The 27,062-nt window shown below is 38.6% G+C and overlaps 3 protein-coding genes across 3 annotated transcripts in view; all 3 read right to left on the bottom strand.

The window, feature by feature from the left end:
• The window catches only part of LOC129767513 (glycosyltransferase 25 family member), a 49,879-nt gene extending 24,523 nt beyond the window's left edge, over positions 1-25,356 (bottom strand). The window contains exons 1-2 of the mRNA XM_055768497.1: positions 25,045-25,356; positions 24,757-24,985 (exon numbers count right to left, since the gene is read on the bottom strand). Coding sequence (XP_055624472.1) covers positions 24,757-24,985; positions 25,045-25,229 — 414 coding nt within the window. The 5' untranslated portion in view covers positions 25,230-25,356. The remainder of the gene's footprint in view (positions 1-24,756; positions 24,986-25,044) is intronic.
• Positions 1,323-4,148, bottom strand: LOC129767514 (zinc finger protein 184-like). The gene is made up of 2 exons (XM_055768498.1): positions 2,339-4,148; positions 1,323-2,133 (listed from the first exon to the last, which is right to left on the bottom strand). The coding sequence occupies exons 1-2, from the start codon at positions 4,019-4,021 to the stop codon at positions 2,116-2,118; spliced, it is 1,701 nt and encodes a 566-aa protein (XP_055624473.1). The 5' UTR covers positions 4,022-4,148; the 3' UTR covers positions 1,323-2,115.
• Positions 25,357-25,663: 307 nt separating the features above from the next.
• LOC129767515 (uncharacterized protein C16orf52 homolog A) lies at positions 25,664-26,576 on the bottom strand. Its single transcript, XM_055768499.1, has 3 exons — positions 26,341-26,576; positions 26,063-26,275; positions 25,664-26,004 (listed from the first exon to the last, which is right to left on the bottom strand). Exons 1-3 carry the CDS (start codon positions 26,441-26,443, stop codon positions 25,817-25,819), a joined length of 504 nt encoding a protein of 167 aa, XP_055624474.1. The 5' UTR covers positions 26,444-26,576; the 3' UTR covers positions 25,664-25,816.
• Between the last annotated feature and the right edge of the window lie 486 nt (positions 26,577-27,062).

The following is a 27,062-nucleotide window of genomic DNA, read 5'->3' as shown; positions in this document are numbered from 1 at the left end:
GAAATCCACTCAGTTATAATTAAACAGCGATTGAGGCACCATCGCAGAAATTAATGGATGTTTCCCTAACACAGACGTCAAAAAAATGGAGCCTGGGGAAATCGGCGTTTCAAAATAGGTACAAGCAGCGGGTACTTTTGTACTCGTTTGCTTTTTTGCAAATCGGAATGTTTCCCTAACACAGACTTTAAAACCATGGAGCCTGGGGAAATCGGTATGGTAAAATAGATGCAAGCAGCGGACACTTTTGTACTCGTTTGCGTTTTTGCAAATCGGTATGTTTCCCTAACACAGACTTCAAAACCATATAGCCTGGGGAAATTGGCATTGCAAATAAGATACAAGCTGCGAGTACTTGTACTCGCTTGTGTTTTTCTAAACCGAAATGTGTTTTCTCAACACGGATTCTGAAACCAATTAGTTGGGAAAATCGGCATTTCAGATCTCGGCAGTACTTTTAAACCCCCATGCATTTTTACACTCCGGAATGCGTTTTGCTAACACGGTCTACAAAAGCGGGTACAAATGCAACGCTTTGGCTCGGTTATTCAAGACTGCATGCCCCTTCATGTCGCCAGCTCATTGAACTTACATACATACCATTTGAGAATTTGGCAAAATGTTGATAACCATTTGCTGCGATAACCACTATCATAATGCATGAATTGACTTAAATTGGAATTTGTTTGCAATTGAATTCGTGAATTGTTTCATTCATTCGCTAGTTTAATCAATAATTTAATCAACAGCTTTGCGCAGCGGCGATATCGTACCCAATGAGGAACATTCAAAGTGCGATTATTGCTAATTGAAAAAACACAAATAATTACTAAGCCAACGGCAGTCCTACGTCAACCTTGCGGTTTTATCATAGGTATAACCCATCCATAGTTTTTGAAACTGGTCTTTTACGGCGGCTTGACTGCGAATGAATATATATAAAATATTTCTATTTTCAGACAACTCTATGGCTCGATATGTGGCACTCGGATGCGTGAACGAACGTTCACGCCATTGATGCCCGGGCTAGAGTCCAACTCGAATTATGAAAACATATCCCACAAATTATCATTTCATCGATTCCCGTAGGATGTGACCATTCGGAAGAAATGGCTTCGATTCTTCGGACAGGACCTAAACAGCAATACTAAAAACATGTACATTTGTTCGCTTCACTTCAGTCCAGATTGTTTCATGCATATTGATGGCTTGGGTGTACAATATCGTCGAAAACTGATATGAACAGGTAAATTTAAACAAATCCAGATTATATAATTAGTACATAAAATAGTTTATTTTTAGCTGTTCCTTCTGTCAGAAAGGTTTACAATGATCATGCCTCGGGAAATAAAAACCGGAAAGCTCACCGAAAAATCTTGATTGACATAAAGTAAGAGTTGAATCCATTAAAAACATCCGCGGAACCTATTCAGTTTTCTAATGGGAGGAAACATGACTATCCCGAGAGGGATATTCCGTCAAAGGAAATCAGAAGCAGCACCATCAACAACTCTAATGAGAAACCTAGTGATTCGCCCGGTTCTGATAGCCTAATTCAAGCACTGCGGTATCGGAAAGCTACAGAAAGCTTCAAGAAGCTAACATCCGAATTGCCGAGCCACAATTTCCACTAGGTTTTGATTAGAAAGAAAACTTAATTGGATTATCTTTACGCCAATGGATAAATATATACGTTGAGCTAAAATACAATAGAAATAAACTTAAAAGGACAAATTTACCGTCCCATGATACTTGCGAAGCTAACACGTCACAGCCAAGACGGATTTATGGTACTAGGTGAGGCCGTTTCGTCACTAAGTTGGTTAGTGATGTTGACCCACCTTAGGATATATTTCTAGGCGCCTTAATTTAACCATTAATACGAACAGTGACTTCTAAGTTCTGTACGTAGATAAAAATAGAAATAAAATTTATTTTTAGTTGTTTTCATTAATATAGAATGTGCTACATATCTCTTTACATATGAAATAAATAACGATAGATCAACAGAAAAATAAAATCGAAAACAATTTCGTAAATTTGATTCCGCAATACATTAACGTGTTTACTCTTATTGAGCATTATCATTTGTCTAAATCAATCAATACCGTTGCTTTAGGAATGATTCTGATGCTGAAACGAAGAAAAACAAGAAAATTGGTCACTCTTCGTGCTCAAAGTGCAAAATGAGCTCCCATGCAAACGTGTTGTTCCGTCAATTTCTAGCGCTTTCCAATTTAGAAAATTTACCCTCCTTACCCTGTGAGTAGACTCTAACCTGATAGAATCTACGATTGGAAACATGCTTGCATGGCGCGTCTGTACCAACAATACCCACCGCTCCGAAGTGATGCCGTTTCACGTGCATCGACAGATAATCGCTCCTCATGAATGCCTGCCCGCAGAGATGGCACATGAATTTTTTCTCTCCCATATGTTGTCGTCTGTGTCGAGATAATTCAAATGAACGAGCAAATGATCGATCACAATCCTCCCAGGGACATCGGAAGGGAAATGTATTTCCGTGTAGAATCTCGTGTGCTTTCAAGTGGCTAGCTTGTGTGTAACTTTTATCACACCCAGCGAAGGTGCAGCGATGATTTCGAGCCATTCCCACTGTTGGCGCCTTTGGTTTCCGCCATCTTCTGGGTTTGCTGGCATGATTGAAGGCGGACAGTTTCGAAGATGGCGGTTTCGATTTATCCGGAGTTTTGACTACTTTGTCTATTATATACTTGGTAATGTTGTGTCGCTTCATATGACCACGCAGATGGTCGCTTCTCCGAAAGCTTGCAGCACACTCCGGGCAGAGAAAATTACGTTCTCCCGAATGCTTTCGATAATGTCGCGTTAAAGATTCCGATCGTGCAAAACGACTATTGCAACCGTCCCAACTGCACACGAAGGGTAGTTCACCGGTATGCACTCGCATGTGACCTGTAACATGCGACGATTTCGTGTAAGTTCGTCCGCAACCTTCCCATGGACAGGTGAATTTACGTACTTTGGTGTACGTTGTTTCCTTAGGTTGGTCCTCATTCATACATATTTGGAGATTAACATCTGGATCCTCTTCCAGAACTATGAGATTCTTCTCTAAGTGAATGTCTGCATCAAAAACCTGAATCAAATGACGTGGATCTTCCGAGTGCTCTTGATTTTCTGATTCTCTATCCATAAATTGGATATGGTCGTCCGTCACATTATGTATATGTTCCTCCGTATAACTTTGTTCGGAATCACTTTCATGGCAGCTTTCAGTATTTCTCTGCGAATTTGATGGTTCTTTATATTCATCGTGTTCTTCATAAACCAATTCAACATTTTCATTCTGCATCAAAAACTTTGAATTGCTCCCAGTCGGCTCTTCCTGTTCGCATTCCTCCGGCTGAGACTCCTTCTCGCAGATTATTCCGCCGGAATGATTTTCCTCGTGCGCCTCTAAATGCTCTTGCTGCTGATAGTGATGCTTACATGCGTTGTTGTGTCGTTTCACGTGCATCGACAGATAATCGCTTCTCATGAATGCCTGTCCGCAGAGATGGCACATGAATTTTTTCTCTCCCGTATGTTGTCGTCTGTGTCGAGACAATTCAAACGAACGGGCAAACGATCGATCACAATCCTCCCAGAGACACCGGAAAGGAAACGAACCTCCGTGTAGAATCTCGTGCGCCTTCAAATGGCTAGCTTGTGTGTAGCTTTTATCACAGCCGGCAAAGGTACAACGATGATTTCGAGCCATACCTAATGTTGACGGCTTTGGTTTACGCATTCTTTTGAATTCGATAGGGCGTTTCAAAGCAGACGGCTCCGATGGCTCTTCTGTTTCTTTTTTTACAACAGTGCCTGTTTGTGCAACTGATTTATCAACCAATTTTGTGTTCGCACTGGGACCAACGCCCGTCTTTTTCGAACTCTCAGTTGTCGTATCGTTTTCAAGTGAATATTGCAAAATCGTAACATTCGCTAGAAAACCATCTTTGTCGCCACTGGATGCCATATTTGGATGTAAACACATGAACTCGATCAGATTTTTGATGCACTTAGCATTATTTTTTCCAATAGCATTGTAGAATATGATAATTTTTCCCTATTCTAAATTTGCATTATGGACAACTTGGAAATACAACACACGAAGTAAACAATTCACCCTGCGACTGATTTCAATAAAGCGTTACTGCTATCAACAGGGGTGTGCGTACAGGCGCTACTCAAATACATTTCTAGATTACCATGTCAAAAGGGCCTAGCTCGAAAAGGTAAACAAACTTTTTATTACATTTTTGATGTATAACTACGTCTTTCATTTCTGGAACTGGGGTGTAAGTTTAAATTCTTGAAAACGAGAGCGTTACACCGGGGCAACAGCGTTTTGAGCGTTAATACCAGAGAAGTGGAACTTGAGAGAAAAAGTGGCAATGATTTGCGATAAGAAAATGTAAACAGTGAAAAAAGTGACAGATGGTTTACGCTTTAAATATTGAACAGAATGTTGAGATGTTGTCAGTTTCGAAGACACTCTGTAAAAAGCCATTTTTATTTCTGAAAATACCCTCGTGAAATTGTATTTAGAATTTACAAGGTAATGAAACATTAGCATCAATTAGTTTCTAGTAATCAGTTTTTTAGTTGCCGGCGAAATTGATTAACATATGTGATGTTGACCATGAAAATATTATAATTGGTTTGTAGTAGTATTTCAGGTTTGTCGAAAAAGATTCATTAAATCACAAAAATTCGAAAGAAAGTATCTGTTGTTGAAACAATGAAAGTTTCAATGGTTTTATTTCAAGAGAAGTATCATTTTATAGCACACTAGCTGACCCGGCAAACTTCGTCCCGCTCAAAATTTATTTTTCGTCATCACATCCACGTTTTCTGACTAAGCGCATGTTCATGGGTCCAATCGCAGAGCATTGGTCTTCTAATATAACCTTTAAAATTACCTTTTCATATAAAATTCCTAGTGCTTCTTCCAAAACTCGACATTATAATATCAGATTATTTTCAGACACAATACTCGTTCAAGATTTTTCAACTACTTGCAAATAACATGTTTCTCCGTTACATGGAATAAATGTTTGATACAGGAAATATGATAGAATAAAGACAGCATGGACGTTTTGCTCTTATCAACACATTCGGCGATCCATTTTTATTTATATAGATAGAAGACGATATAGGAGCGCATTTATCACATTAAAATCCATTTCCACTTTCGAACGAAGATCAATTTCGTTAACGCAAACGTCAAATGGACTATCAACTCTTGTCAATATGTAATTGTAGAACATATGCGAATTGATTTTTTCGAATTTTCCCATTTTCCTTCAGAGTTTTCCGAAAATTTTCAATTGTCATGTTTGATTGGAATATGTTTGGTTGAAATATGCGTATTATTTTTATGGGACCCCCTCCCCATTCCAAAAGAGGAAGGGGTGTCATACAATCATAGAAAAATTTCTCATACTCAAAAACCCTCACATCCCAAATTTGATTCCATTTGCCTGATTAGTTCTCGAGTTATGCAGAAGTTTGTGTTTCATTTGTATGGTAGCCTCCCCTTAGAGAGGGGGGAGTAGTGTGCAACCACCATAGAAACGTTTATCGATCCCTAAAACCTCTGTATGCCAAGTTTGATTCCATTTGCATGATTAGTTCTCGAGTTATGCAGTAGTTTGTGTTTCATTTGTATGGCAGCCCCCATACCCTTGGAGAGGGAGTAGGTGTGTAGAACCACCGTAGAAACATTTATTGCCTCCTAAAACCTCCATATACCAGATTCTGTTCCTTTTGTTTGATTAGTTCTTGAGTTATGCAGAAATTTGTGTTTCATTTGTATGGTAGCCCCGCCCTTAGAGAGAAGCGGAGGGGTATCTAACCACCGTAGAAACGATTCGTGCCGCCTAAAAACTTCACATGCCAAATTTGGCTCGATTAGCTTGATTAGTTCTCGAGTTATGCAGAAAATTTGTTTCATTTGTATGGCAGCCTCCCCTTAGAGAGGGGGGAGTAGTGTGCAACCACCATAGAAACGTTTATCGATCCCTAAAACCTCTGTATGCCAAGTTTGAATCCATTTGCTTGATTAGTTCTCGAGTTATGCAGAAGTTTGTGTTTCATTTGTATGGCAGCCCTTATACCCTTGGAGAGGGGGTAGGTGTGTATTGCCTCCTAAAACCTCCATATACCAGATTATGTTCCTTTTGCTTCATTAGTTCTTGAGTTATGCAAAAATTTGTGCTTCATTTGTATGGCAGTCTTCCCTTTAGAGAAAGAAACGCTTCGTGTCCCCTAAAACCTCCACATGCCAAATTTGGCTCGATTAGCTTGATTAGTTCTTGAGTTATGCAGAAATTTATGCTTCATTTGTATGGCAGCTTCCCCTTAGAGAGGGGGAGGAGTGTCGAACCACCATAGAAACATGTATCTAGAATTTACAAGGTAATGAAACATTAGTATCAATTAGTTTCTAGTAATCAGTTTTTTATTTGCCGGCGAAATTGATACCAATTAATTTTCGTTTTGTTTTAACATTTGTGATGTCGACAATGAAAACATTATAATTGGTTAGTAGTAGTATTCCAGGTTTGTCGGAAAAGATTCATTAAATCACAAAAATAGGAAAGAAAATATTTGAGCTTGGGTAGACTGTATAATTCGTAGTTGCTCTCCGTGATTGACCTGAACCAACCAAATTGCACAAAGAACACACAGAATGACGTTTGGGACCAGCAAATCATTCTCGTTGTGCAATTTTCGGTGATCCGAACTTTAAACGGTCAATAACGACGCCGGTCACATCCTTACAGTCACCAGGGGAAGGGAAGGAATGTTAGTATGATATTCGCCGCCCGAAGGTCGGCTCAATAGCGTGGTTCCCTAGCGTTTACCATGGAAGGGATATTTGTTAGTGGGATAGGTTTAAAATCAGGATTCACTGTGGTAAGCGATGTGATTATGTGAATGCGAACTATCGACCACTCGACGAAACGAAAACCCTAAAATCTCGTGTTACGAGACGCGGCAGAAATTATCTTTTGGTATCCTAAGAAGGAAAACCTATAAAATGTAAAATTTTTCGACCAGCTATATATTCTATCGTTTAACGCATGTACTTTTCATCGAAATCCAATGGCGACGGCGAAGAGTTATCTTTGGGAAACCTGAGAAGGTAACCGAGAGAAATATATATATTCTATTACTCATCGCACGTACTTCTCATCGAAATATCTCCGCGTTGTCTTTGCGAACCTGACAAGGTAACCAAGAGAAATCAACATATTCTATTATTTATCACTCGTACTTTGTATTTAAATTAATAAAGAATTATATAATAAAAGTTAAACGAGTTAAACAATTAATTAATGTATTTGTACGCATTTTTCTACAAATTTGCATCAAAATGACACCCGGCATTGCTTCACTGAATCCTAGGAGTGAATCAACTAGAAATCAACTATACATTATACACAAGTGAACACTTACACACTAACTAGAAACTTTTTACGTCAAATTTTCAAGGTACAAAGAGAGGAGAATTAAAGTTAATAAAACTTAGCCTTCCGCCTGCATATCGGACACTTACAGAAAACAGATACACTTTTCTATCGAAAAGCATAACCCTTTTGATCCACTCCCAGTATCCGAAATCTGAATCAAAATCAGAAATATAGTTAAGAATTTACAGTTTCTCTCGGGAGTCTTCAATCTGAATATTTCATCAGAAATATGAATTAGTGAATTGTAAACCAAAATCGAGATACACAATTTTATAATAAACAATTCACAGGATATATTTGAAGTTGCATCAATTATATACACTTTAATAATTGGATAGGTAACCGATGTCAGGAACCCCCAACCAGAATATAGAAATGCATTATATATTAAAGTCGAGAACGGTAGTCTCAAATCAACTCCCCAAGTTGCCAAATTGACTGCCCAAATTTTACCTGAAATATTAGTTTTTGACGACTTCAGCATTGTATGGCAAGGCTACCCCACTATGCCCTCCACCAATTGGCTCGATTCATAGGTGTGTAAAAATCGAATCAATAAATCAATCCATTTAATACTACCGGTCACCCTAAGACCACAATCCCCTATATATTACACAGCTGTTCCAAACACAAACAAGCACGATACGCTTCTACATCCCGAAAATAAAGCTAAACATCAGGTATAACTAGGTATCACCACTACCAAGGATACATACATACACAAATATTGAACATAATAAAATAGTGAAACATAAGAAGAAAAAGAAATCGCTCATAGTTGCTTTTCACGGAAGCAACTGCTATCGCGGTTCAACATAGCAATTCAAAAAGAGAAATAGAAAGAGGAGAATGCATTTTATTCCATTTATATTTTATTTATTATATTTGTGCTGTTGTTGGCGGAACTGCGATGTCCAAATAGTGGTGATAATATCACTGCACATTCTATATATTGATGCAACTGCGCTCCTTTCTGGTATCCGCTTTTGCGCTGGCTCGATGTAGCGTAATGGTTCACTAACATACATGCACTTTTCCGTCATATGGGAACATGAACGAACGTGAAATGCCCGAACACACACAGTGCTAATCCGATGTTCCACACTCGACAGCAACATGCAATCAAAAATGGCTTCGCCGGGAGATTATTCTAATTAAACTACATTATTTCCGTAATACTTTCAATTGCATTTGAACGGATTTCATAAAATTAAACTTCACCGAGACACAAAGTGCATATTTTTGCGAAACTTGAGCACTTTTCAACTATTAAACGACCAACAAAAACAGATGCGCAAGGAGTGAGCAACACACACGTCTGATCGGCACGGTTGCTCGACTCGAACTCAAAAATAGAAAAGAAAACATTTGTTGTTGAAACAGTGAAAGTTTCAATGATTTTATTTCAAGAGAAGTATCATTTTATAGATATACTAGCTGACCCGGCAAACTTCGTCTCGCCCAAAATTTATTTTTCGTTTTTGACGTAGAACTACGTCTTTCATCAAGGGTGTCAAATCAGAAAACAGGTCACGTTTTTATGAAATATAGTTAACGTTAATAACTATTTTTGCAGCGAACGGATTTTGGCGATTTACATACTAAACGAATCGGAAATTCCGTAAGATTTGTTTAATATGCCATACATTAGAAACCCCTTGTTAGTAAATGGTTAAAATTCATGAAAACTTTAAGTGTTTCTATTTTCCCATACATTTGTTCTGTCCATTTGAGTGCTTTCCCGAACAGAGCTATCAATAACGAGCAACTTATCGACGACCAACGGAGGGGAAATCGTAGGATTTAAAGTCTCCGTGAACAAAGGAAAAGAAGAAGAATGAAGGGGGATACTTGCCTAGAGTATAAACAGTGGATCTCGCTGAGGCAAACTTTCATTCGGCATCGGACTGTTGAGTAATCCAGTTCACTTTGCTTTCGCTGCGCTTCGATCTAAGATTGGACCCCACCAGTGGTAATCCAACTTGGAAATCGTCGTTTGATTTTTCTGTTCGTTTTTCACGTTATTCGTATCGTGTGTTCTTCTTTCCGCGTCATAAATTGGACGCTTCGCGTAGTGTGCGATGAGCAAGAAGAAGAGGAAGGCAGGCTCGAGCCCTGCAAAAAACGAACGCATTGGCAGGGGCAATAAGATTTCGAGATAAGCGTCATCTAATGATGCACGCGGTGTTGGTGCAGTGAAAAGCGCTCGCACTTAACCGAGCCTTCGCGAATGTGACACCGCACCGAACAACAGCGAAGTAGGCGACTTCGGCGCGTCGGTCGAAAATGTAAACGCCCAGGCAGCAACCAAAATCAAGCTCCCCCCGCTGGTGGTGAAGGCGGTCGCTCTTGACAAACTAATCAGCGAATTCGCATCGATGGGTGTTACAGCAGAGTACAAGCTGTGTGGCATAATTCGGTCTTTTGACGTAGGACTACGTCTAACCGGAAGATATAGGGGGTGAAATGGAAATCTAGGCACTGAACAAGTAGGAAAAAATGCAAGATTTGGAACGCTTATAACTCGAGCATTTCTCAATAGATCGCAAAGGTTTTTGCATCAATTGATAGGAAATATATCTACGCATCTATCATAACGAATAACATTTCATTTTTCTTGAGATAAATAATTGAATAATTGTAAAATATCAAGCATTGTCAAAATGCACTATGTGCCCATTTTTGATTGGTCCATTTTGTGCTCCTCAAATCGTACCGGCCAAAACGGGCAACCAGAGCAGCAGCGAAATAGAATGAAGCACGATTGGAAAGGAAAAAGAAAAAAATGAACGAAACATTGGTCGCAGTCTCACACATGCGTAATTCTCTACCAGCCAGTCAGCTTAAAAATCCCCGCTCCGCTGCCGTAACGATCATTCTCATTCAAACCGTACACCACATCATTTCGCATCAGAACACATCAACAAACCAACCCAAGCAGCCATGTCTGGACATGGTAAAGGAGGAAAATGAAGGGAAAGGCAAAATCCCGCTCGAACCGTGTTGATCTGGAGTTCCCCGCAAGGGTAGCTAGGCCGAGCACGTTAGTACCAGTGCACCAGTCCACCTAGCCAGCGTTATATAGTTTCGGCCGCCGAAGTGATCGAGTTAGCTGGCAAAGCTGCTCGGGACGATAAGAAAACCCGCATTCGGAACAGAACACATTCGGTTCGGTGGACATCAAGACAACAGGCAGTTGCAGCGAGTGGCGAGATGCAAACGCAATCGCAAAACGGCATCAGGTAGCAGAAGAAAAAAGTTTGTTCTTTATACAAACTGCTTTGATCCAGAACAAATCCAGAACAAGGCGGCATCGAGGACGTTAGAAATGTTTTTTGACGTAGGACTACGTCTTTCATTTCTATACCGGGGTGTAAAATCAAAGTTTCGAAAACGAAAGCGTTACGCCGGAGACCGAGATTTTGAGCGTTAATAGCTCCTAAATAACTGAACGAAATGGTATGATAAACACTTCATTCGAAAGATAAAATGTCTACGCGTTCTATACTTGTTACTTTTTGATCCAAAAACTTGTTTCAATAGTCTTAAAATTGCTTTCAAAACAGGCTATTGAAATCACCAATCGGTATATAAGCGAGCGCCGCTCGGAAATCCACTCAGTTCTAATTGAACAGCGATTGGAGCATGTTGTCGCTGTTGTGGTGAAGCTCTTCGTTTAAGCGCGGATGAACGGTGTCACCAAGAGCCTGTTTTTGCACCTTAAGCCAGAAGGGAATCCATCAGGAGGAGAGTGATGCCACAAATGGTTCCCCGGGAAGATCTCGAAGCAGCCGCTACACACACATATACACGCGCGGAATTCTTTCCGTTTGGATGCCATTCAGCATCGAGAAAGATCCGGAAAATAATCTGCCAGAGGAACACAAAATACATTCATGTGAAAGAGCTTATTTTAATGTTTTCTATTCATAAAATATCCATGTAATACATTTGGTTTTGTGATTTGTCAATCAAGTGCAGTTAGCAGGAAAGCTTCTGAAGATTATTCTTCAGAACAAGGTTTTTCGTATCCTATATTGGATGCATAAAACCTTGTGCCTCCATCGTGTAACGCTCTCGTTTTCGAAGTCCCCCAAATATTAATTTATTCATTCATTCAGAATGGAATTAGATTCAACTTCAAACAAATGATCTCTAAATCAACGATAGTCCTACGTCACCCTTGCGGTTATACCATAGATATAACCCACTTCCTGTTTTTTTCAAAACCACGAGTACTAAGTTTTCTAAATTGGAACCATTCCATAAAACAAGGCGCTTTTCAGGGCCATTGAACCTCCCAAAAAAGAATTTATGAAATACAGTTCAATGCTTTCTAAAACAATATCCAAAATAATAATAAAACACAAATTGGTTTTTTTCATAATTTGTTTGCCAGGATATGATGAGTATGTGAATTTGGCAGTTGTTCTGAGCTTATTGATTTTCACCAATTCTGAAATTGCTTCTAGATTGAAAGTACAGTAATTTACACTTATCTCGACATTTAGCTAATTGGACGGACCTGTAATGCGACATATTTAGTTGGACATTTTTGTAAACATAGAGTTCGGGGTCCAAATTATGACCCCACATTGAAAGTCGACACTGTACCACTGTCATCGCAAATGTTCAATTACAGGTTAAAATTACCTCCAATCCGATACTGAGTGGTGGTAATGCGACGTGCCATTGAATGTAATTTACTGTAAAATATGTCACAAGCTGGATGGGAAGAAATTTTCCAACTGTGAAAGCTGTGGCGAGTGGCAAATGCAATCGCTAAACAGAAAGGTTTAGCCGAACAAGATGGGGATATCGAGTGATACCAAAACAATAAACTCTTTAGATTGAAAATAATTTTGTGATCCTGAAAAGGAACCTTTTTAGCCTGCATGTGAATCCAACGAGCGAACAAATCGTAATGAATGTATTTTTCTTTCTTTCTTTCTTTGTTTTTAAGAGGCTTCAAACTTTGAAGTTCATTCGCCTCTAATGTATTTTTTTGCCATCGCTCCCTTTTAACGCTCATTCGTTCATCTCGTTGGACTCGCCCCTCTGGCTGAGTCTGCCGATTTGTCTCTATCCTGTGAGTGTGTACCGCTTGAGTATAAAACACGCGGACCCCAAAAAAATATCTTATTTTCTTTCAAACCGTGAACCCGTGTGGTTGTACGGCATCGGCATCGTGGACGTAACAAAGGAGGACAAGTTAAGGGAAAGGCAAAGTCTCACTCCAGTTCCCTGTTGGTCGCATTCACTGATTGCTCCGCAAGGGTAACTAGGCCGAACGGATTGGTCCCGGAGCACCAGTATACCTAACAGCGATTATAGAGCTTCGGCCGTCGGAGTGCTCGAGTTGGCTTGCAAAGCTGCTCACGACAATCAGAAAACCCGCATCAAGAACAGAGCAGCTTCGGTTCGGCGCTCATCAAGGCAACAATTAGTTTCAGTGAGTGGCAAAGTGTTTCTCCGGCACGTCACATTAAATGTAATTTACTGAACAACATGTCACAAGCTGGATGGGAAGAAATTTTCCAACTGTGAAAGCTGTGGCGAGTGGCAAACGCAATAGCTAAACAGGAAGGTTTAACCGAACAAGATGGGAATATCGAGTGATAACAAAAACACAATACCAAAGGTTCTTTTCATATCAACATATTTATAAAGAGTAAACAGTAAACTAATCCATTTTTCAGGTAGATAGGTAGGTATTCACGTAGGAGAAGAAAATAAAACAATATTATTAAAATATATATTTAACAAAAGCTGTCCCCTTTGTATAGTCCTACGTCACTCCGGTTATGTCCCCGACATTACCCACCCATCTTTTTTTTTTCAAGCAGTTAACATTGTTTATTTTCCGTCTTCATAAGGGCTTCGTTTGTGCCTTTGAGAATGCATCAATGCATTAAACTGACGTTATGGCGAAGCAGACGTTAAGGTTGTGCACCAAAAAATTATTTGGAATACTAAGCATCTTGAATATCTTACTGGAATGTTATGAGTTATTTGGGTTCGCGTGCCAGTCGCAAAACTGCCTTCAACTAGGATTGCATTTGCGCTAATATTGATCATAATGAAGCATTGCTACTGTTTTCGAGGTTGTTATTAACAAAAAGAGTTTATTTCTCTTGTTTAGTCATCAAGAAAGTAAATGTTCATTTACATTTACTTTCTTGATGACTAAACAAGAGAAATAAACTCTTTTTGTTAATAACAACCTCGAAAACAGTAGCAATGCTTCATTATGATCAATATTAGCGCAAATGCAAAATTTTGTATGTGATTAGGTTTTGCTTGCCAGTAGCAAAACTTCCTCCACTAAGGGAGACAGCTGCGCTTATCTTGAGCATGAGAAAGAAATGCAACTCTTTTCGAGGCCAGTAATATTAACAGAAGCGTTTCTTTTGAGAATAGCGCAAAATGATGAGAAATGTTTATATTGCTAGTAGTTTCAAGCCACCAATGTATGGCTCTGTATGCATGCTATGGTGAACGCTTGTTTGGCGCTTGGTTTACGCTTAGTTTGTACGAATGATATCTAGAGGTGCGATTCCTTTGAGGCAATACTAAATAACATGTAGCATGATATTTGATACTTGCAAGTGTTGTCATTGTTGTTGTTTACATGCGGCGCCAAAGATATATTGATGTAGTTATGAGATATGGAATAATGGTGCTGGTGCAACATGTATATAATCGACTGTAGCCGAGTCTATGTCAATTTCGAAAAAGGCCACCGGAATAGCCTTCGAGGTAAATTTTCAATGCATTGACATGAAATAAATTGCGACATACGATTGTTTTGCGAGGGCAAGAATGAATCATCAATCAATTATCGTGAACTGATTCTACAATGAAAAAATCATTTCAGAGATTATTCTACTAAGCAGTTGTTTCTAAAATTTCACAGCATTATAGAATAATATCCGAAGGTATAAACAAGCGATTTATATAAAATAACAGCGTAGTTCTACGTCAACAATGCGGTCGTATCTTGAACACAACCTCCTATAATTTGTTTTACTAAGCTCACATTCATGGGTCCAATCGCAGAGCTGTTCATTGAATGATCTTCTAATCTAACCTTTAAAATTACCTTTTAAAATAAAAATCCAAAACTCGTCATTATAATATCATATTATTTTCAGACACAATACTCGATCAAAAATTTTCAACCACTTGCAAATAACATGTTTCTCCGTTACTTGGAATAAATGTTTGATACAGGAAATATGATAAAATAAAGACAGCATGGACGTTTTGCTCTTATCAACACATTCGGCGATCCATTTTTATTTATATAGATAGAAGACGATATAGGAGCGCATTTATTACATTAAAATCCATTTCCACTTTCGAACGAAGATCAATTTCGTTAACGCGAACGTCAAATGAACTATCAACGCTTGTCAATATGTAATTGTAGAACGGTGACCGGAATAAATCGCCACAGTAAACAACTGCAACAGAAACAACCGCTTAGAAAAAGTGTAGTAGGCTAGAAATATTTGGCGCGGGAAAAACATCATGTGCCTCACATTTCTATTATAAATTTATTCTCTTGTTCTCGTTTTTCGAAATTTATTCTGAGGACAATGTAATGGGGACGAAGTCCCCATTTGGCGAGGATAAGGAATCGAGGCGGCCCATGCCGCCAAGATGACGCAATCCGAGTCCACCGCCGACCCGCCGTCGGAAGCGGCGGTGTCTCGCACGCAAACCTGGGATCCACTGATTGCCCGGTTAGTTTGAAACATAGGATACGATCCTTTAGCAATGTCCGACCGAGCTCTAGCGAGCGTCGGACGGTATACGTCTGCCCGGGGCGTTACGTTTGCCTGGGGCGATACGTTTGCCCGGTTAATTCTTGTTTTGAAATACAATACCGCGCCACAATATTTATAGCCTACTACACATTTTATAAGCGGTGGTTTCTGTTGCAGTCGTTTTCTGTGGCGATTTATTCCGGGAACCGTTTGGTTGAAATATGCGTATCTCCATTCCAGAGGAGGAAGGGGTGTCATACAATCATAAAAATTTTTTCTCATACCCAAAAACCCTCACATCCCAAATTTGGCTCCATTTGCTCGATTAGTTCTCGAGTTATGCAGAAGTTTGTGTTTCATTTGTACGGTAGCCCCTCCTTTAGAAAGGGGGGTAGAGTGTCTAACCACCATAAAAACATTTATTGCATCCTAAACCCTTTATATGCCAAATTTCATTTCATTTGCTTGATTGATTCTCGAGTAATGCAGTAATCTTTTAGCGAATTCGTTTTTGTTCAGTTTCAACCCCAGTGCCGCACTAACTGCTGTCAAAACGTTTTTTTATTCACTCAGTTTCGCACTCAGTGTCGCACTAGTTCGCCCCGAAAGCTGTTAGTTTCGCACTGAGATGTTTCACGGGTTGGCACTCGGGTTCACCAATACAACTATACTGAACTGTCAAGTTCCGAATATTGTTTTGGAAAATCTAAAAATAAAGACTATGAAAATGGAAAACCTGCTGCTTTTGTATAATGGGAATCGTAATCCAATTCGGATTCTGATTTTGAAGAGTAGAGTAGACGGCATTAAGCTACGTGTGCTTTCATTGGGAGGTGAAAATAATGATGGATATTCAGGTGGAATAAATTTCAAAATCAAAATTATGAATGAAAATTTACTTTAACGTATCGAATTTTTATTTTATGTGATTAAATAAAAGTTTTTTTCCGATATCGCAGAATATTGAACGAAAACTGTGTCTAATGATGGTTTTATATTATAATAGTAATTATTTGTGGAACAAACAGGAAATGCATCGACAAATGGTTAAGTGAGTGTCAGAACTACATGTGTTAGGTAATCAAACAATATTAAGTAAAAATTTTCATTCAAACTTTTATATGTTTACACTGCACTTGGCCCTTCTGATCTGATGGAGAACAATTTACCTCCCAAGCACTAATATCACCACCAGACGTCGACACTGTACATTTGCCGTCGTAAATATAAACAAATCAGACTATATAACGCACACCAACAAACCACCGCATTCTTGAAACTGAAAACGTTTTTTTATTACAGAGTCAGTTTGGCACTGACTCAGTTTTAAAAACGAATTCGCTATTTGTTTCATTTGTATGACAGCTCCCCCTTAGAGAGGGGGTGAGTGTCTAACCACCCAATTAGGTACATATGAGATGGAGCAGTAGGCAGAGTAAATTTGTATTGGTAAACAAAATATGGTGTTGTCATTATTTGCATTCAATATGAAATTTATATGGAAGAGACGAAACAATATTGAAATAACTCACAATTTGATGATGTCATGAGCCAAACTGCTCATGAAATCTTGTAACTGATTATTTTTTAATAGATGATAATTCTATTATGTCTTACTTCCATCATTTAAGGAGCAAAACCGTCTAGAGAACAGTCTTATTCATAGTCCTCGGATATAGCAGAATTTTCAATGAAATGTTGCTTAATTGTAAACTATTTTTCTCAAATCACAAATATCATCATGTCATCGCTAAAAAACGAAAATTTGTTTGTTTCTATGAAGATGAGAGATTGAAAATGACACACAAAATCATCACTTTTATTCATGTTTTCCGACATCATTTCAAAACAACTGCAACACTGCACACTGTCACATTATATGCATATTCAGTGAGAACTCCACGGAAAAATCTGTTTTCAATTGATAAAAAACATGCCGAAAAAAAGACGAGTGGGTAATGTCGGGGACATAACCGGAGTGACGTAGGACTATACAAAGGGGACAGCTTTTGCTAAATATATATTTTAAATATACTGCTTTATTTTCTTCTCCTACGTTAATACCTACCTATATAACTGAAAAATGGATTAGTTTACTGTTCTTTATGAACATGTTGAACGTTCTGAAAAGAACTTTTGATGTTGTGTTTTTGCGTTTTTTTTTACAAACTTTCTCAATTTTTTCTCACTATCTTATAGTTGCTTCTTGATATTTTTCTGAAGGCTTTGTACTTATTAAATGTTCAACGCCGGTCATCTTTTGGCGTATGCACATATCGTACAATCAAAATGATGGCTATGATAGGGAATGCATAGTGGTCCTCAGCTCATTCACTATCATATATTTCACTATTGAGCACATTACCGTACCTTAAACTGTGGCTTCGGAGACGAATGAATTGTAAGATTTGTAGTCTCCGCAAACAAAATAAATAAAAATGAAAAAGAACTGAGGTTTTGGAAACGAACTCTACGATCTGTCGAGAAATAGACGAGCTATAAGCGTTCTGAAAAACCAACAGTGAATACAGGGACGGATGACCTTCGGAATAAAGTCCTTTAAAATAAGAACAGAGCAGCAGAAAATACATAGCTCTTCATGTTGCTCCATAGTTATGTTTCTATACAATGCAGATTTAACCTCAGTCAATTTTCAACATCAGTTATCAACCAAAGAAAGCAGTTCTTGCTACCACGAAAATTCGTGAATGCCATCATGCATACAATGTGTTGTAATTTGAAGCCACTTTTAATTCGGGAACCATGCATGGGTTTGTGAAAACTGAATGATCAATTTAAAAGACCTCAACCACCAATAAGTTCAAAAACAAGCATAAACAAAATAAATCAGTTCATATTATATATCAAATTATGTCACTTTAGAATGCATTGGTATTGTGAATAACTTTTGATAACTCCTCTTTAAAAGGTTCAATGGCCCTGAAAAGCGCCGTGTTTTACGGTGGCTGGTTTTGCCACCAAAGCAGTTTGTATAAAGAACGAAACTTTTTTCTTCTGCTACCTGCTGCCGTTTTGCGATTGCGTTTGTCACTCGCCACTCGCTGCAACTGTCTGTTGTCTCGATGTCCACCGAACCGAATGTGTTCTGTTCTGAATGCGGGTTTTCTTATCGTCACGAGCAGCATTGCCAGCTAACTCGATCACTTCGGCGGCCGAAACTATATAACGCCGGCTAGGTGGACTGGTGCACTGGTACTAAGGTGCTCGGCCTAGCTACCCTTGCGGGGAACTCCAGACCAACACGGTTCGAGCGGGATTTTGCCTTTCCCTTCACTTTTCCTCCTTTGCCATATCCAACCATGGCTGCTTGTGTTGGTTTGTTGATGTGATGTGATGCGAAACGATGTGGTGTACGGTTTGGATGAGAATGATCGTTACGGAAGGAAGGAAGGTATTGTATTATAGAGACTTTAAACTTTTTCAGTTCATTTGTCTCTAGCCTTGAGAAAGGCCCTTTGAAAACTCTACCCTACTCTACTCCAGTGCTACCACCTCCACCCTCTTGCCTTGAGAAAGGCACTCGATCCCTCGCCGTCCAGCTCGTCCAGCAACGATGTTGTCCAGTCGGTGTCCACACAAAGAATGATCGTTACTGCAGCGGAGCGGGGATTTTTAAGCTGACTGGCTGGCTCGAGAATTACGCATGTGTGAGACTGCGACTAATGTTTCGTTCATTTTTTTTTTCTTTTTCCTTTCCAATTGTGCTTCATTCTATTTCGCTGCTGCTCTGGTTGCCCGTTTTGGTCGGTACGATTTGAGGAGCACAAAATGGACCAATCAAAAATGGGCACATAGGGCATTTGGACAATGCTTGATATTTAACAATTATTCAATTATTTATCTCAAGAAAAATGAAATGTTATTCGTTATGATAGATGCGTAGATATATTTCCTATCGTTTGATGCAAAAACCTTCGCGATCTATTGAGAAATGCTCGAGTTATAAGCGTTCCAAATCTTGCATTTTTTCCTACTTGTTCAATGCCTAGATTTCCATTTCACCCCCTATATCTTCCGGTTAGACGTAGTCCTACGTCAAAAAGCGTTTTCACATGGATGTGGAGGGCAATTGAATGTAATCACAAATATGGACGTCACAGTATGAAAAATAGCTATGGCAGCGCATGCTATCACGCACACTACGCTTGCAAATTCTGCCATCTGCTCCACCTAATAATCCTTCTCATGGCTAACCAGCGTAAAAACATTTACTGCATCTTAAAACCTCCACATGCCAAATTTGGTTTCATTTGCTTGATTAATTCTAGTAATGCAGAAATTTGTGTTTCAGTCTCAAACTATCATAAGAACCTTCGCCGGCCCCCAAAACCCGAGTTTCCGAGTCCATAAGAATCAGACAGACATACAGACAGACAGAAATTCATTAATATATATATATATATATATATATATATATATATATATATATATATATATATATATATATATATATATATATATATATATATATATATATATATATATATATATATATATATATATATATATATATATATATATATATATATATATATATATATATATATATATATATATATATATATATATATATATATATATATATATATATATATATAAGCTGAACCGGCAAACGTTGTTCTGCCATGAAAATTATTTCTAGTGAATATGTTGATTGTAAAATAAAAAATAACTAATGTATTGTAAATGTGTTTAAATGTTTTAAAGATCTACACATACTTGAAAGGTTCGTTACTCTTTCTTTCATACTTGTGTTTGACATACCGAGGTATAGAGCGCCAAGTCGATGACAAAAATTAAAAAAAAAACACAAAACATTCCTTGATATATTTCATTCACGAATCTGACATGTTTGTTCTCTTGAACGTTAAATGTAAATTGAAAAAAAAGGAATAAATTTAGTTGTTGCAAATTTGTTGCTCTTAATCGAATGTTTTGCTCAGCTGAGGCGAATATGGCAATACTGAACGGTTTTCCATGTCAATGTCTGCGTTGTTAATTTTTATAAATGATTGTCCGTCATTATCAGTTTTCATTCGTTGATATATTGGACATCCACCTAGGCTTGCGGTCGTGTCGTTGGTGAAATCTTTAAGAAAATGCATTGTACAGTTTCCATCTGCCATGCAAGGCTATAAAAAAGGCTATGTTTGTGGTAACAATATCGAACAATCATCCATATTTCGTCATTAGCAGACCCGAAAGCAATTTTAAGTTGTTGAAATTCGAATGAAAATGTTTATTCGATGTTGTTTGAATACTTAGTAGACATAGCCTTGACCCTAAATCAACTATGTTTCTATAAATCTCCTTGCATTTCAGCCAAAATATTATCCAGAATATAAAATAATTATCAGAGACTATTTTCGTCAAATATTTTCCCTACCTGTAAAGAATGTGTTATTCTGTTACACAGAACACACAATAGAGCCATAGTTCATTTAAAATTTTTGTTTTGAAAGCGTGTTTATTTCACTCGCAAATTCATAACAATTTACGCTTCACAGAAATGGAACACGAAGCTCAATGACGTCTCCACGCATTGCGTTTCAAGGTCGGATGACATCCGTTCTCTTTGAAAATAATCTACGGGTCGATTATTTGGATATTATTTATACCAAAATACTAAAATCGCGATTAAAAATAGGAAATGGAGGTAAACCTTTGAGGTTATATGTACTTTTATGCCAAATTTATAAAAAAAATAAATAAAAATTATTCAGATTTTTTTTTGTCTAGGACCACCCTAATCGATATAAAACATATGGTGATCGGTACCCTAGCGGTATCATATATCATTTACGTCCTATCCTCATGCCTAGTGATCCCCGATAATCGTTCGATTAATCGATTAATCGAATACTTCCTACAGAAATCGATTATTAATCGAACGAATACTGCACAACCAATAATCGAAGCGAACGAATAATTTACGTCGATTAATCGATCCAAACGCTGAGAAAAAAAGGCGGGTGGGTAATGTCGGGGACATAACCGGAGTGACGTAGGACTATACAAAGGGGACAGCTTTTGTTAAATATATATTTTAAATATATTGTCCTATTTTCTTCTCCTACGTGAATACCTACCTATCTACCTTAAAAATGGATTAGTTTACTGTTTACTCTTCATGAATATGTTGATGGTTCTGAAAAGAACCTTTGGTGTTGTGTTTTTGTTATCACTTGATATTCCCATCTTGTTCGGTTAAACCTTCCTGTTTAGCTATTGCGTTTGCCACTCGCCACAGCTTTCACAGTTGGAAAATTTCTTCCCATCCAGCTTGTGACATGTTGTTCAGTAAATTACATTTGATGCGACGTGCCGGAGAAACACTTTGCCACTCACTGAAACTAATTGTTGCCTTGATGAGCGCCGAACCGAAGCTGCTCTGTTCTTGATGCGGGTTTTCTGATTGTCGTGAGCAGCTTTGCAAGCCAACTCGAGCACTCCGACGGCCGAAACTCTATAATCGCTGTTAGGTATACTGGTGCTCCGGCACCAATCCGTTCGGCCTAGTTACCCTTGCCGAGCAATCAGTGAATGCGACCAACAGGGAACTGGAGACTTGCACGGTTCGAGTGAGACTTTGCCTTTCCCTTAACTTGTCCTCCTTTGTTACGTCCACGATGCCGATGCCGTACAACCACACGGGTTTACGGTTTGAAAGAAAATAAGATATTTTTTTGGAGTCCGCGTGTTTTATACTCTAGCGGTACACACTCACAGGATAGAGACAAATCGGCAGACTCAGCCAGAGGGGCGAGTCCAACGAGACGAACGAATGAGCGTTAAAAGGGAGCGATGGCAAAAAAATACATTCATTACGATTCGCTCATTGGATTCACATGCAGGCTAAAAAGGGTCCTTTTCAGGATCACAAAATTATCTTCAATCTAAAGAGTTTATTGTTTTGTTATCACTCGATATCCCCATCTTGTTCGGCTAAACCTTGCTGTTTAGCGATTGCATTTGCCACTCGCCACAGCTTTCACAGTTGGAAAATTTCTTCCCATCCAGCTTGTGACATATTTTACAGTAAATTACATTCAATGCGACGTGCCGAAGCGCCACTCAGTGTCGCATTGGAGGCGATTTTAACCTGTAATTGAACATTTGCGATGACAGTGGTACAGTGTCGACTTTCAATGTGGGGTCATAATTTGGATCTCTATGTTTACAAAAATGTCCAACTAAATAAGTCGCATTACATGTCCGTCCAATTAGCTAAATGTCGAGCTAATTGTAAATTACTGTACTTTCAATCTGGAAACAATTTAAGAATTGGTGAAAATTGAATAATCAGGAAAGTCCCCAACTATCAATAAGCTCAGAACAACTGCCAAATTCACATACTCATCAGATCCTGGCAAACAAATGATGAAAAAATCAATTTATGTTTTATTATTATTTTGGATAATGTTTTAGAAAGCATTGAACTGTATTTCCTAAACTCTTTTTGGAAGGTTTAATGGCACTGAAAAGCGCCTTGTTTTATGGAATGGTTCCAATTTAGAAAACTTAGTACTCGTGGTTTTGAAAAAAACCATTTCGAACGCCCTCGATGCCGCCTTGTTCTGGATTTGCCACCAAAGCAGTTTGTATAAAGAACAAACTTTTTTCTTCTGCTACCTGATGCCGTTTTGCGATTGCCTTTGCCACTCGCCACTCGCTGCAACTGCCTGTTGTCTTGATGTCCACCGAACCGAATGTGTTCTGTTCCGAATGCGGGTTTTCTTATCGTCGCGAGCAGCTTTGCCAGCTAACTCGATCACTTCGGCGGCCGAAACTATATAACGCCGGCTAGGTGGACTGGTGCACTGGTACTAACGCGCTCGGCCTAGCTACCCTTGCGGGGAACTCCAGATCAACACGGTTCGAGCGGGATTTTGCCTTTCCCTTCACTTTTCCTCCTTTACCATGTCCAGACATGGCTGCTTGGGTTGGTTTGTTGATGTGTTGTGATGCGAACCGATGTGGTGTACGGTTTGAATGAGAATGATCGTTACGGCAGCGGAGCGGGGATTTTTAAGCTGACTGGCTGGCTCGAGAATTACGCATGTGTGAGACTGCGACCAATGTTTCGTTCATTTTTTTCTTTTTCCTTTCCAATCGTGCTTCATTCTATTTCGTTGCTGCTCTGGTTGCCCGTTTTGGTCGGTACGATTTGAGGAGCACAAAATGGACCAATCAAAAATGGGCACATAGTGCATTTTGACAATGCTTGATATTTCACAATTATTCAATTATTTATCTCAAGAAAAATGAAATGTTATTCGTTATGATAGATGCGTAGATATATTTCCGATCAATTGATGCAAAAACCTTTGCGATCTATTGAGAAATGCTCGAGTTATAAGCGTTCCAAATCTTGCATTTTTTCCTACTTGTTCAGTGCCTAGATTTCCATTTCACCACCTATATCTTCCGGTTAGACGTAGTCCTACGTCAAAACGTACGGCCGTTACAGTTTTATCCTGAAAATCAATCATTATCTTTGACGCTCCCGTAAGTTCATAAACGAAGCTCAGTGCCGTCAACGCGAATTGAGCATTCTTTACGACTTTAGGGGAGCGTAAAGGATAATAATTGATTTTCAGGTGGAATTAACATATTTTTGATTCCATATGGCTTTCTAGCAAATGAGAAATATTAGTCTGACGGATTATTTCTCTCAGTATTGCGATTAATCGATTATTTGGGTCGATTAATCGTATCGAATAACGAACTGCTGAAAACTATTCGATTAGCTGATGAACGATTAATTTCAAAAATCGGGGATCACTACTCATGCCTACCAAGTTTTCAGTGCATAACTTCATGAAAATCGGTCGAGCCGTTTCGGAGTAGTTCGACCACGAACATCGAGACACGAGAATTTTATATATATATAGATATATAGATAGAAGAAGAAGATATAATAGAAAAGATACCATGTAATTACATAAATTTTGTTACTAATACTTATGTCGTTAATTGTGTATACTTCCATAAATTACGACATCCTTAGGCAATGCGCGAGATTTTGGGGAGGTTTTTGTAATTCAATCACACATATCATAGAGACCAAAACAAACACTAAAAATATAGACACACTATCGACTACTCTTCACAAGGCCAATAATGTTATTCAAAACTGGTTAGTTCTAGAGGCGAATGAACTGAAAAGTTTAAACCCTCTTAAAGCCAAAAAGAAGAAGAAGAAGAAAACTGGTTAGGAATGCTTCCATGTTTAGGGGTGTGCAGCTTCCAAAGAACTACAGAAGACCTGAGTCGGTATCGGACTTGACGAGGAACCCCGGAATGAAGCATTGGAAAGTAGTTCCACATGTGCTGTTATGCATACGTGGCCACGGAATTTGAAACGCCGTGTGTACTACTGTGCATATGACAGCGAGATTGTTAAGAATAAATCCAAAGAAACCCGGTATATAATATCGGTATAATTTCGTACTTACGAATAGATAATCGGCCCACATTTTACGCCCTTTATTCAGGGCTTCTTCCTTGAGCCGGATTACATCAGCGAATCTTTCCTCGGACCAATGCAAGCTGCTCTCCTCATCTTTTCTCCGTCCCACGTCGCTGCGATAACCGAAGTCAACACTGTGATACAGCCGAGATGCCTTTTTCAACCAATGTTTCGTAATTTCGATGCTTCGATCTTCATTATGGTCGGAACGTATCCTATAATATGTTTTACACATTGGGTCATACACCTTTCGAGAGTAACGATGATAACGTACCAAAGAGAGATGCGATCTTTCGGATAATCTAAACTTTCGAGATAAGAGAAGAAGAACGGAAGTGTATGTTCCTTGTTTCGAATCAATGTGGCAATCAGCACCTTCGGCTTCTGAAAGCTCACATCGGCGAATACACTATTTAACACTATTGCTAATGGCACTAGAATCCAGCAAGGGGAATTCATTTTAAAAATGTTTCCTCATTGAGTTTGTACAATATCACTGAGTCAGTAACGAGTATGAAGACGGTGTAGTTTATTGTCAGTTTATATCCTACTGTTTATGAGATTACAAATACCACCAGAGTTAAAGATTCTTACATACACGCATACTCGTTCTCAGAATCACATTTGTTTATGTTTTGATTATGCTTTCCAGCCATCCCAGCATCAGCATCGTCACATAAGAATGAAATTCACCCTGCGCATTGCAATGTTATTTTTTATGTACTGGTCAACTGGATCATTTTACAACTTAAATGCATTTTTATTCAGATGTTTTGCTATTTGAATACATATTTTACAGTTCAAGTGACACAGTCTGGGCTTTACATCTTTGGTTCAATCAACTGGATCATCATGAATCAACTTTGTTTATGTGGAGATAGGTGGAGATGAGCGTATAGAAAATAAAACAGAACGATGCGAACTATTTTTATCTCTATCTCATATATTAGTTTCTAGGAATACTTATCAATAAAATGGAATAAACAAAATAGGATCAATTCCTTAAGTTAAAGTTACAGATCGAGGCTTGAAATTACATTAGAGTTTTAAAACTGCGGCAAGCACACCTTCTCCGCAAACAATTCCGAGATCATCGTTATCCAGAGAGCTATTTCGAACATTATGTATGAGATTCCAACTTGATGTGAGTGGGGCAAATTATACGGTTGTCCTCCGATTTCATCCACGTAGAAACCAAGGGGAAATATCACGGCAGCAAGACAGAAAAGAACCACTGAAAGAGAATATTTTATCGAACAGAGTTCTAGAACCCAATAGGTATATCGCCATACTCGCTGTGAATCCAACCCATCTTGCATAGGGAATAACATTCCGATCCCAATTGCTGGAAGCGAGAAGTATAATTGTGGTAGTGATACAAATGCATCCCACAAAGATGCAAATGAGGGCCACCAGCCATTCCGGTTGTAGTTCAGGGGTAAAGCAGACCTGTGGTCGATTATACAGTGTCATGCATGTCCACATCAAACCGAGCCGTGTTTCTCCTGGAAGTCACAAAATATGAGAACAGTAGTGAATGTTTTTGGAAGAGAAAAATTGAAACACTCACCACCCACACTGGTCACAATCCAATCGGGCATTGCGAGGCTCACTATGGCGCAAACATCGGCTGCCATAAATAATGCCGCACTAATAGTGGTTAATTTGTCCATTATGTATAAAGTTCTAATACTCTAAAATTCAAGGAACCATCTTCACCAGACTGGAGCTTGCGGAAACAGGCGGAAACAACAAATTTGCAATTTTGTTTTGGTTTGGTAGCTTGGTTGCCAGATATTTTTTAAAGTTTGTTTACCACACCATTGATATGCAAATCATGTTTTAAGGATTTGTACCACCTTTCAATATATAAAGCATGGTATATGCATCATTTGCATGACAATGAAAAATGAAATGAGATATTATAAAAAATGTACAAATGTTGTTCATTTTTCATCACACGATAAATCCAATACGCAAAACGAACGTTACAATTAAAATAATTATTACTCATATTAAGAACTGTAGAAGGTATGAGAGCGGTCCGGCAAGTACTTATGGGCACCTTACACGATCAACCGGATTGACAATAAGTGTCTTCAATATCGTGACAGCTAGGCTTTCAACATCTGATCTAACCTCAATCAATATTTTTCCACCTTACACGGTCAATATCGCCCTCAACCCGAGACAACGAAAATATCCGCGATGGCTAGTGGCGACATTCGAGTTTGGGATCCAAACTATTCTCTATCAGATTAGAAGGCTAAAAGGCAATTTTCAATTGGTAAA

Source organism: Toxorhynchites rutilus, chromosome 2, assembly GCF_029784135.1.
Source record: "Toxorhynchites rutilus septentrionalis strain SRP chromosome 2, ASM2978413v1, whole genome shotgun sequence".
Lineage (NCBI taxonomy): Eukaryota > Metazoa > Arthropoda > Insecta > Diptera > Culicidae > Toxorhynchites > Toxorhynchites rutilus.
This window is presented reverse-complemented; position numbering and strand designations above follow the sequence as displayed.

Excerpts from the sequence above, each read along its gene's own strand:
- LOC129767514 (XM_055768498.1), bottom strand. The coding sequence starts at position 4,021 with ATGTGTTTACATCCAAATATGGCATCCAGTGGCGACAAAGATGGTTTT.
- LOC129767515 (XM_055768499.1), bottom strand. The coding sequence starts at position 26,443 with ATGGACAAATTAACCACTATTAGTGCGGCATTATTTATGGCAGCCGAT. Across the intron at positions 26,276-26,340 it reads GATTGTGACCAGTGTGGGTG|GAGAAACACGGCTCGGTTTG; the intron begins GTGAGTGTTTCA and ends TGTGACTTCCAG. Across the intron at positions 26,005-26,062 it reads ATGGGTTGGATTCACAGCGA|TGGTTCTTTTCTGTCTTGCT; the intron begins GTATGGCGATAT and ends ATTCTCTTTCAG.